The sequence below is a fragment of the Rhagoletis pomonella genome, unplaced genomic scaffold, assembly GCF_013731165.1.
Source record: "Rhagoletis pomonella isolate Grant_MI unplaced genomic scaffold, Rhpom_1.0 Rhpom_scaffold_00012, whole genome shotgun sequence".
In the NCBI taxonomy this organism is placed as follows: Eukaryota; Metazoa; Arthropoda; class Insecta; order Diptera; family Tephritidae; genus Rhagoletis; species Rhagoletis pomonella.
The window spans coordinates 17,972,969-17,983,577 of record NW_023458566.1 but is presented as its reverse complement, the minus strand read 5'-3'; the positions used below and the strand labels follow the sequence as shown (position 1 = coordinate 17,983,577).

The window sequence follows — 10,609 nt, the reverse complement described above, 5'->3', positions numbered from 1 at the left end:
ACCTAGAAGCTTAGAAACGATTACTCTGCGTGTCATCTGTCTGTTTTATTATCCTCAGTATTTGTACACGCAAAATTTTAAACGTTTAATTTGTTTGGGGTAAAATAGGATAAAAATCGCAATTGAGATAAATGTATTTAAGCATATCAAACTATTATTATTTGAAAGAATAATCATAGCTTAGAAATCAAAAATCTATAGTTCTTCAAGTTTCTGAGTGAAGTTGGTTTTTTGGGTAACTACACGCGCTGCTCATTTACCAGATATACAATTTTTAAGTGAAGTCAAGTCTAAGTCTTGCATTGCTGAGGTTTAATTAACTCCTTGCAAAAGAGCGTTTTGTCTCTTTGGCTCATCTAGCTTACACAATTCAGTATGTAATTTTAATCGTTGACAAACTTATTAAAGAAGCAGGGAGCGCAATAATTTTATTTGTGCTCTAAATTTGATTCGCCCATTGCTTAGTTGTTTATTCATATATTTTTCCAGATTCGCTCTTTTCTATATTGTCAGATTCTGAAATAAAAGTTTGGCGTAAAAAGCTGTTAGGTTTTGTGTTTTAAAAATGGGAGTGATAAATATTTTTTGTATCACTTTAAAACTCAGAGCGATGAAACTAAAAGTGATGCCGTCAATACGAATAAACTCTTTTACAAATATTTTAAAATTGAAGTGCTCAGAAAATACTATAACTCCTCAGAGCGAGAGCGTATTTATTGGCTTTACGAACTCTGCTTTAAGAAAGTCAGCGACTTTTTCTTGTAAAAACTTGTATATTCGATATAAAGTTATGTATATTATTTTTGTTGATTTGAATTGTTGAAGTTACGCTTCGTTATTTATGTTTTATTATAATTTGGTAATTTGGGGAATCTTTAGTTATTTGGCTCCAAGAAAATGGTATAAAATTTGTGTCAGAAGAAAGCGCGCGGCCCACCGAAACCAGTAACTTTTTAAAAGGGGTCTACGAAAAAAAAAAGTTTAGGAACCTTTGATTTAGATTGTCGATCGTTTGCATCCCAGTGTAAAATTTGGAATGATAGATTAACTGACGTTTACTAGGGCAGATAGCTAGTCATGGCAATAGAATGGTTAGATTACCTTAAGTACTAAATAAGTATGCAGATGTAATTGACATGTATGTTTGAAGGGAACTTTTCTGATAAATGTGTTTTGAATAGATTGTTGGAAAATCGCCGGAAAGCTATTCGTTAACAAATCGTTGAAAAAAAAATCCAGTGCAATCCATTACACACAGCAAAAAGTCAGCTAAAAATATTTTTCTCCACACAGGATTTGGTAACTTTAACCAAATAATGCAACTACAGCCAAATCATGTATTGATAGAAATTTATTTACCTGATTTTTTTCGCTGGGTGTACCTTTTTGAATGAGAAATATAGGTATATTCGCAAAACTACCTGAAAAAGGCCCCCACCCATTCAGTGAACTGAATAACAACTCCAAGACCAGGGTGATTGCATTGATTTCCCAAACCGTTTTTAGCCAGTTTTTTGCAAAGTTTTTGGGCGGATACCAATCCTGCTTTTTCAAATTGGAGCAAATCAATGTTCTTTAATATCAACCACGCAGCATTTCCTTTGGCTGCATTGGCGTTTAAAGCATACGCTTTAACACAATTAAACAAAAATGTGGCTTAAATTCATTCGATTATTTATAATACCTGCGGATTACCATACGAATGTTTTTTTTTTTATTTCAATTTTATTTTTGTTTAAATGCGACTTACCAGTAGAATATCGCAACATCTGATTCCAGAGGGGATTTGATTCACGAAATGATTTAATAAAAAGTATTTATTACAGCCATCAAACATGATATATTCGAACTGTAGGTTTTTTTTTGTCTTCCCCAATGTTATAGAACGGCGAGTTTCAGAAAAAATTTACATATATTTTGTTAATACATGAACAAGGTATATAAAGTCGGTTTTACCCGAACTCAGATTTCTTTATTACAACACACATGCATTTATTCTGAAAATTTTGCGGATATTCAAGGTTTTACCTACCTGAACGGTATATATGTACATTAGGGTGGTGCTTAAAAATCAAATTAGCGATTTTTTTCATTCTCAGCCGCTCAATCGGTAATATCACGATCACAGATATCACTTAAAAATCGTGGTCCCGATTGGAGTCGGCTAAGGCGTATCGCATAGGGATCAAAGGACAGATGCCTCTATGGAGACTCAACAAATTATTATTATTTTTTTATTTAATACCCCAAAACCAATCCAGCTAAGGTCGAAGGTATCACATATAAATTTTGGTCCCAGACGCAGTCGGTTAACACGTTTTCATTGGGTAATCTGAAGTTTGACCCCTTGTGCGATACGCCTTAACCGACTCCAATCGAGACCAAAAATTATATGTGATATCTTCGACTATGGTAAAATGGATTTTGGGTATTAGATGGGAAAAAATATATTTAAATTTTTTTAGGCTCTGTAGAGGAATCTGAACTTTGCCCCTAGTGCGACACGAAAAAATTTTCTTCCTACATTTAAGGACGACCCTAATATACATACATACATAAGTACACACATAAATATGTATGTATTTTAGAAAAAAATTTATTAATTCTTTTCCAGAAAACCGAAAAAAACCATTGAAATCACTTGTGTTTATTCCACCTAGTTACAAATCGACAATGGCAAGATACAAACACAAAGATACATTTATATAGCTTATCGTTAGTTGATTCCTAAATAAGTATCTGTTAATCTCCGCACCCATCCACCCTCGGTTTCAATTGAATGCTGACTGGTCTGCTGGGCTTATTGATTAGCAGTGTGCGCACACCCATCTTCTCGTCGTCGCCAGTCCAAGTAATTTCGAAATTTCGCATCATCTGCCATCCAAAAATTTAAAAAGATGAGATTCAAATCAAATTCAAATTTAATTCCATTGACGTACAAATCAATGCTAAATACCTCAACTCAGGCATTCACTTCGGTACTTACGCGCAACAGCAAGACGATGATATTCTGCTCGGCCATGCGACGCGCTATACACGCGCGCATGCCGTGTCCGAAAGGCAGCACCAGGTAGGGATGCACTGCTTGCTTGCGGTGCAGCCAACGCTCAGGATCGAATTTCAATGCATCGGAAAAATACTTTTCCAGCCGGCAAGCAATCATATTTTGTGTCACTACCACTGTCTACCCAGTCCATTAAACAATTATATATTACTTAAATTATAATACAACAACGATGCGTTTTCCACTTTGACTTACTCCTTTCGGCACATGATATCCACTTAGCACCAGATCCTTGTTGAGTATGCGACCCACACCCACTGAGATGGGATTCAAGCGAAAGACTTCTTTGAGCACAGCACGGGCGTATGGCACTTCTGTGCGTAGCGCATCTGGCGTTAGGAGCGTTTTGCGAGACGGCAGCACACGACACGCTTCCTCGCTTAGTTTCCGTTGCACTTCGGGGTTTTTGGCGATGTGGTATACCGCAAATGCGGTCGTATATGAGGAAGTGTCGATGCCGGCCAATAGTAAATCCGCCGCCATGCCGACCACGTCGCATAGATCCAGATTAGGGTTCTTCAGATACTCTTCAATCAACGAACTGCGCTGCATGGTGCCGCCATCAGGGTTGGCGCCATCGCTCACCTCCTTGCTGTCCTTGAAGTAGGCGAGCTTTTGGGACACCAAATCTATGGCCACGCTCTCCATATACTCTTGGGCTTTGCGCAGCCGTCGATAGATGGGCGTTTCAAAGTATCGCCACAGCGGCAAACCCTGGTCGGTGGGCAAGATGCTGCTGTTTGTTGTTTCCGCAGCGCGCATTAGTCTAGTGGAGCGCGATGTGGGCAGTTGCTCTTCGGGTGAGAAGGCGTTGAGGCGTTCGTCGAAGGTCATCAGGCACGTAACTATGATAAATTAACATAGGCGATCAAATCGAAGCGCTTAAGTTCTGACTTACGTTCCAAATTCAAGCGCGCCAACTTTGGTTGAATATCGAAGCTCTGGTGCAAGGGTAGGTGCTCTAGAAATTCTTGCGTCACCAAATCTAAGTCAGCGAGGAAGCTGCGCACACTCTTGGGTGCGCTTATTTCTTTTTGCAATTCCGAGCGTAAATGCCACCACTCCGCACCGTTACTATAATCGGAAGTGACTATCTTTAGTGGTAACCCAGAATTTGTTTGCATTAAATCGTTTAGCTCTGTATTTATGTACTCACGTTGGCAAGAGTCCGGCCGATCGGTAAATGTGCGGACGATCTTTGCGATACTTCTCCAGCGCCAGATGGCTGCGCCGCTGGGGGAACTCCCTTTCGTTGAGTAGTGTGGCAATATCATTGGGATCGTATAGCCACACTATGTCTTCACCAGGAATCATTGTTTCGCGCACAATCGAACCGTACCGCTCGTATTTGTCGCGACCCGCCTTATGCAATTCCAGCCAAGAGTAGCGTCCAATGAGCGGCAAGTATTGATAAAGAACACCTAGGCCAAAGGGGCCGCGTGGTCCGGGTATGCTGTTAAACGGTTTCGCGAATGCATTTGCAGCCGGTGGGTCTGCATTTGCCGAAAAACACCTCTTCCTCAGTGATTTGCTGATAAAGACAGCCATACTGAGCTGCTCTGCGAAAGCGTCGCTGAGTTACAGCCTGCCGCCGATCAAGACGGCTTAACGCTGACAAATGATTTTTGACTATTAAAAACATTGAAGCGCTCTATGTAGGTGTTTCAGTTTTTATTGCGAAGTTGAAGATTCGTAAATACGTTCGTACGTATGTCTATGTGTACGAATGTTAAAGAAAAATCAAAAGCTTAACAAATCTGCTGCTTTGTATTACAAAGGAGTAAAAAAAATTTGAGTAAATACTGATTTACGTGCATATGTATATATACATATATATGTATGTGTTCATTGTATACACAATACATACCTATATACAAATCGTTACTTTAATATAGAAAGGCCTTATTTAATAATTTTCTTTCTTTGTAGAGTGATGAAAAAAGTCTATAGCAAATCAACTCCGTTTACTGTGAATTTTGTTCAAAAACGATTTTACTGAAGAATGTAACTAAAATTATTCTATAGTAGGTTTTTTTTAAATGCAATAGGTTTTTAGTGAGTAATAGTAATATTTTTTACAATACATACTGGATTTGAAAATAAAATGAGTTAGGGCCTTTCAAAATTAATGAAATGTATGTTTCCCGAGACAGAGAGAGATGAGAACAGAGATAAGTGTAACAGATTGAAATCCACATTAAGTCCCACTTAAAAATTTGTGGAGCTCAGTGCCGTTTTAGGCTGGGCTTACCATCCACTTAGGCTGGTGGTAGTGACAGCTGCTCAAACGTTTACTTGTGTGCATATTGGAAGGCATATTCACAGATTTGATTTCTTGACAAAGAACTATATTTTTTTCTTAACTGCGGATCCTCGGCAGACAATGGCAAACCTCCAAGTGTAGTTCTGCCATGAAAAAAAGCTTTTCATAAAAATACAATTGCCATTATTATTATTACGATTCAGTAAAAGTCAGAGAAAATAACACCCATGGAATTTATTTCATTTTTATGGAAATAAAGACCAAGGGCGTTATTGCCATTTCGCAAATGAAATAAAACCCGCGGCTTTATTGTCTTTTATAGGTGAGCAACAACACCCGCGGGCTTCATTTCTTTTTCTAATGATTAACGACTACATCTCGAAGCTTTCTCAGCCGCGGGGGTGGCTTCATTGTTCTCATGTGCTGACGGCTGCTCGATATTGGATTTCGGAAGAGGCATTGATGACCTGTGCTTGCTTTTAAAGCAATCGAATGTCTCTTTGAACATTCTCGCTTCTTCACTGCAAAAACCTACCAACGGTACATCAATCTGAAAGTTAAAGTTAAAGCTGGTTCTCCTTTTGTGCGCACCCAACCGCAATCGTCAAATCGCACTTGGGACAAAAATAATCTTTTCCGCGCCATCCTGAAAGCTAACAAATATTAGCAATAATCTCTGTGCACTCAACTACAGCCACAACTTGTAAATAGGTTTTCAAATGTTTTAAAGATTCGTACATTTTGATAGTTACAGGGTGGTGTTGTTTGTTAATTTTTTTTTTTATTGAGCTGATCTCATTCTGTATAAAAATTGCTAGACAACACCACTCTGTGATCGATCAAACAAACTTTTCACAGTTACAACAGAGTGGCGTTGTTTGGAAATCTTTTATTGATCTGAACTGATTCTTAATAAAAATTTCTAGACAATACCACTCTGTGAGATCAAGCAACCTTATGTTTAAGTTTGTTTAAAAAATCGGTCCTGTTATGGTTGTCGACTTCTACGTCGATGTAATGTTTTCATTAAAAAATAGCTCTTGTAAGTCCAATTCCAGCTACGCTGACCATAGTCTTTCTGCGAGGAACACCTTTCCGGTAAAATACTGTGGTCAGCGTAACTAGAGTTGGACGCAAGATGGCTATTTTTTTATGAAAAAATTAAATCGACGTCTAGGTCGACAACCATAATAAGGTCGAATACTTTTTCGAAATAAAAACTTTGAATTTCTAAAAAAAGTTTTTAATAAATACCAGTTACAATTCGGAGGCAGCGTAAAATTCTCGGCCTTTTATTTATTTATGCGACGACAACGAGGTGTACTCCACAAAGAGTATCCCCCAAATACTCTCAGCCAAGCAGTTACGAGAAACAAGTAAATAGGTCCGTATGTTTATATTTATTTTCTCTAGACTCTCAGAGACTTTCAGCGTGGGGATATTAAGAGCATTCAGGGAAAGGATTGGTGAAATGTCCGTTGACAATCAAAGCGCCCTTCCGGAACTGAGTTCATTCTTCCGGAGTTCATTATTAATACCATTATCTATCTATAATAAGTCCATAATGGACAGTCTGCCTCCATTTGAATCAGGAGTTATTTTAATGAAGCTTAGCCAAAAACTTTACATATTTACTTCTATTAGAAAATAAATTTTCCTTTCAATAATAATCAAGTTTTCTTTATTTTAATAACCAAAACAAATAATTTAGCTTACATTAAATAAATTTTTAACACTGAACTTTTAAGACGCGCCGCTCTAACACACTTACTTAACCAACTATTCATACACTTTTATCTTAGCAAAAATCTCATTCACTTTTCTTTTTATTTCCGTTTGCCTTTTTCAATTTGCGCTTTGGATCCGAGCTTTTGTCTACCTTAACAGTTGGTGCTTTGGCGCCAAAGTTTTCCTTTAGTTGTTTCAGTACAACAACACAGTTCAGCAAGAACATGGCTATCATAAAAACAAGCACCGATACAGCATCTAAAGAATGAAGAGCAAAGAAGCTGCTTTCAGCCGCTGCCTGCGAGAAAAGATATCCACTTTCGATTGGATGCTCCAGCACATATTCTATCCACCACAATGCCACATCAAGTGGGTTCTGCGGCCGACCGCGAAAGGCAATCTGTCGAGACTTTGCATTCTCTTCAAATGTTAACTCCATAGTTATAGCACTTATGGCATTACGAAGCGTTTCCGAGCCAGTACTGATATCCACACTGACACCGAAACCCAATGCCACAGCGCGTCGAGCAGTCTATATTAGGGAACGTATGATGAGTGGGAATGATACTCGAAAAAAGTTATATGCAAGTAGGTCTTACATTTGGCTGATTGTATCCATTGGATACACTGATAATAGGTACTCCATGATAAGCTGCTGCTTGGACTTCCATATGACTGCCAGTGGCAATTAGACCTTTCACCTTACGTTGTGCTGCGTATTAGATATGGATGATAGTTAATTATTTTAGTAAAAACTTTTATAGCAAAAGGTTTAAGTGCTTCCGGCCAAGAAATAAATAATGCATACCCAAGATATTGCTTCTCTTCAACCATTTGCCCACAAAGAGATTTTTCCTGCTGCTCCAGGACAGGATGACACTCTTATCTACTCCCCATATGAAACCATATTCTGGAAAACTATCTATCGTGTTTAATAATGCTTCGATGAGTTCGGGTGTCAGCTCTTTAAAATTCCCTTGGATGCCGAGCGTTACAATGAAGACACCCTCCTTCGAGTTGTCAATGAAGGTTTGCATTTCCACTGACAGCGGGCGATTGATATTATCGAAGTGTAAGCCACCCACTTCGATAACATTTGGCGGCAATGCGTGTATATAGTCGATGGCCGGATGACTGTTGACCAAAACCACTTTGACGCGTTCAATAACGCCTTCCAGCGTAGGTTCTATGCGCGCTTCCTGTAGCTGCGCGCTCTTGGCCAACATTGCCTCTTGAACACGCTCCGAAGTGAAGTGACGAAAGCTGCAAGTGAGTGAGAGTACAGTTTAAGTGCTAACGTTTGCTCACTCATAAATATAAATATATACATACACTGGCAATCGAAAGTGAGTGCATGGTGTTTTTTATTTAATATTTACAATGGTTTTCAAGTTAAAAATTGTTTGTTATTTTTTTTATAAAAATATGGTTCATGCTTTAATTAAAACCACCTAAATAAAACTTTCAAACTTTAAACAAAACTTAGAAAAATTCAACGAATTTTCGTCTAAATTTTGACCTTTTTATTCTGAATTTTTTAGAAAAATTTTGATTAGGCAGATAGATCGGTTTTTTTAATTCTTATAAAACCAGAGATTTTTTATTGCTGATGGCCTGTTGATCCTCTTACCATATAGAAGAATAAAATGCGCATAACCGTTTGCAAACAAAATTAAAAAAATTAACGCTATATTTTACAAATTGCACTTGTTTATGAATAAAGCCGCAAAATCCGTCAGAAAAATATTAATTAAAATTCAACGCAATTTTTAGCCGCTTAAAACTTGATCTTGCTTCACTTGAATTAAAAACCCGATCTATCTGCGTACTCAAAAATTTTCTAAAATTTCAGATTAAAGAGGTCAAAATTTAGACGAAAAATAGTTGAATTTTTCTAAGTTCTGTATAAAGTTTGAAAGCTTTACTTATGTGGTTTTAATTAAAGCATGAACCATATTTTTATAAAAAAAAAAATAACAAAAAATTTTAACTTGAGAAACATTGCAAATATTAAACAAAAAAACACCATGCACTCACTTTTGATTGTCAGTGTATGTATGAATACATGTACATATGTGTATATGAGCGATATGAGTCATATGACTCACAAATTGGCTGTTGTGTAAACAGCTGTGTTGTGTAGACGCTCCAAGAAATTCATGCGCTCGTCGTGAACGGTGGTAAAATGTGGCACTGTAGCCGGTTGAATCTGAGCTCCACGCGCAACTTTTAGCAGATCTGGTGTGATATACGATGCACTAATTGCCACAATCGGAATTTCTCCGAAAAGCTGTGCCACCGCTAGCAGACATGATCGCCCATACGTTGCATCAAATAAAATCAAATCGAATGGCTCTTCCACTCCAGCTCCCCTAGACAATTCGATTAACTCTTGTAGTCCGCTGGAGGCAAGTACACTTTGGCAGATTCTCATCTGTTTATCGTACCAGTGAAAGACGCGTTCAAAGGCACTCAGCCAAGTGTTCGCAAAGTATGTGGGCGGTTCATTAGCATCCAATGTTCGCTTTACTTCCTCCAAATGAATTTGCACAATGGCTGGTGACTTAACCGCAACTCCTCTACTGCCACTTACAACTGTGAGTTTATGGCCGCGATCGATGAGGCCCTTGTAGATGGCGTCGTGCCTATTACGAAATTTTACAATATAATCTATAAATAATAACACACTTCGCTAAATTATACCAAATTTGTTGATCCGGCGTTGTTAACACCTCCACTAAACTAAGAATATTCGCAGTATTTGCTATGCCAGCGATATGCAAGAGCGCCACGATTAGGCTGACTATATTTGTGGATCTCATTGTGTGTGCGATGCGCGTAATCGCCCGGTAAATATGCACTTTGTGGAATCCGCTGAACAACTGAATTGTTTATGAATGCCGGTGCCGGTGTTTGGTGCTGTTACTTACTGGTGGCGATTGCGGTCTAGTAGATATAGCATAGGCCGAAGGTTGTGGAACATAAAGAGAGCCTATCTTATCGGTTTTTGAGGGTCGCTTATGGAGTTAATTTGTATTGATAAGAAACCGCCTGGTAAGTTGTGAGTGTGAGTGTGAGCGAGCGGGAAAGGGAATGCGCGATTTAACTGACAAAGAGCTGCAGAAAGAGTTTGACGACGGTGGCATGAAGAGTCAGTTAGTGAAATTACTTAAAGTTAATTCGAGAATCACGCCTTGCAGTACTCGTCCAAACACAACAGTTATGCGAAAAAAGAGATCAGTGTTGTTACTAACACAGTTATAATGTAAAAACAGGGTTATCCAATATCGCACTCGAAAAGTATGTACATATGTAGGCTCGAAAGAGAACAAATTTTAAATAAGAAATTTGTAAAATTTTAATTTCATTTAATCGATGCTTTTCGCCATTTTGGTAAAATAAATGCTTTCATGAGGTCATTTTTGTTGACTTTTGTGACCAATTAATTGCCCTATTAATGCTAATTGAATGAAATTTTTCATTCAACCCTGCTAAGTATATTTAGTTTTGGCGAGCAATCAAATTTGTGTTTCTAATCCTCTTTCACAGCTGAT

At 38.1% G+C, this 10,609-nt stretch overlaps 2 protein-coding genes across 3 annotated transcripts; both read right to left on the bottom strand.

Moving 5' to 3' along the window:
- Window positions 1–2,631: 2,631 nt before the first annotated feature.
- LOC118748000 (cytochrome P450 302a1, mitochondrial) lies at window positions 2,632–4,702 on the bottom strand. Of its 2 annotated transcripts, none has more exons than XM_036482257.1 (5): window positions 4,221–4,702; window positions 3,963–4,138; window positions 3,260–3,909; window positions 2,987–3,184; window positions 2,632–2,874 (listed from the first exon to the last, which is right to left on the bottom strand). In XM_036482257.1, the coding sequence occupies exons 1-5, from the start codon at window positions 4,610–4,612 to the stop codon at window positions 2,743–2,745; spliced, it is 1,548 nt and encodes a 515-aa protein (XP_036338150.1). In that variant the 5' UTR covers window positions 4,613–4,702; the 3' UTR covers window positions 2,632–2,742. The 2 variants fall into 2 exon arrangements, with proteins under 2 accessions (XP_036338150.1, XP_036338151.1); XM_036482258.1 differs by having other exon boundaries at window positions 3,963–4,154; window positions 4,221–4,691.
- A 2,432-nt stretch (window positions 4,703–7,134) lies between these two features.
- LOC118747999 (UDP-glucosyltransferase 2) lies at window positions 7,135–9,957 on the bottom strand. Its single transcript, XM_036482256.1, has 5 exons — window positions 9,759–9,957; window positions 9,164–9,700; window positions 7,864–8,318; window positions 7,655–7,767; window positions 7,135–7,587 (listed from the first exon to the last, which is right to left on the bottom strand). The coding sequence occupies exons 1-5, from the start codon at window positions 9,875–9,877 to the stop codon at window positions 7,138–7,140; spliced, it is 1,674 nt and encodes a 557-aa protein (XP_036338149.1). The 5' UTR covers window positions 9,878–9,957; the 3' UTR covers window positions 7,135–7,137.
- Window positions 9,958–10,609: the final 652 nt, after the last annotated feature.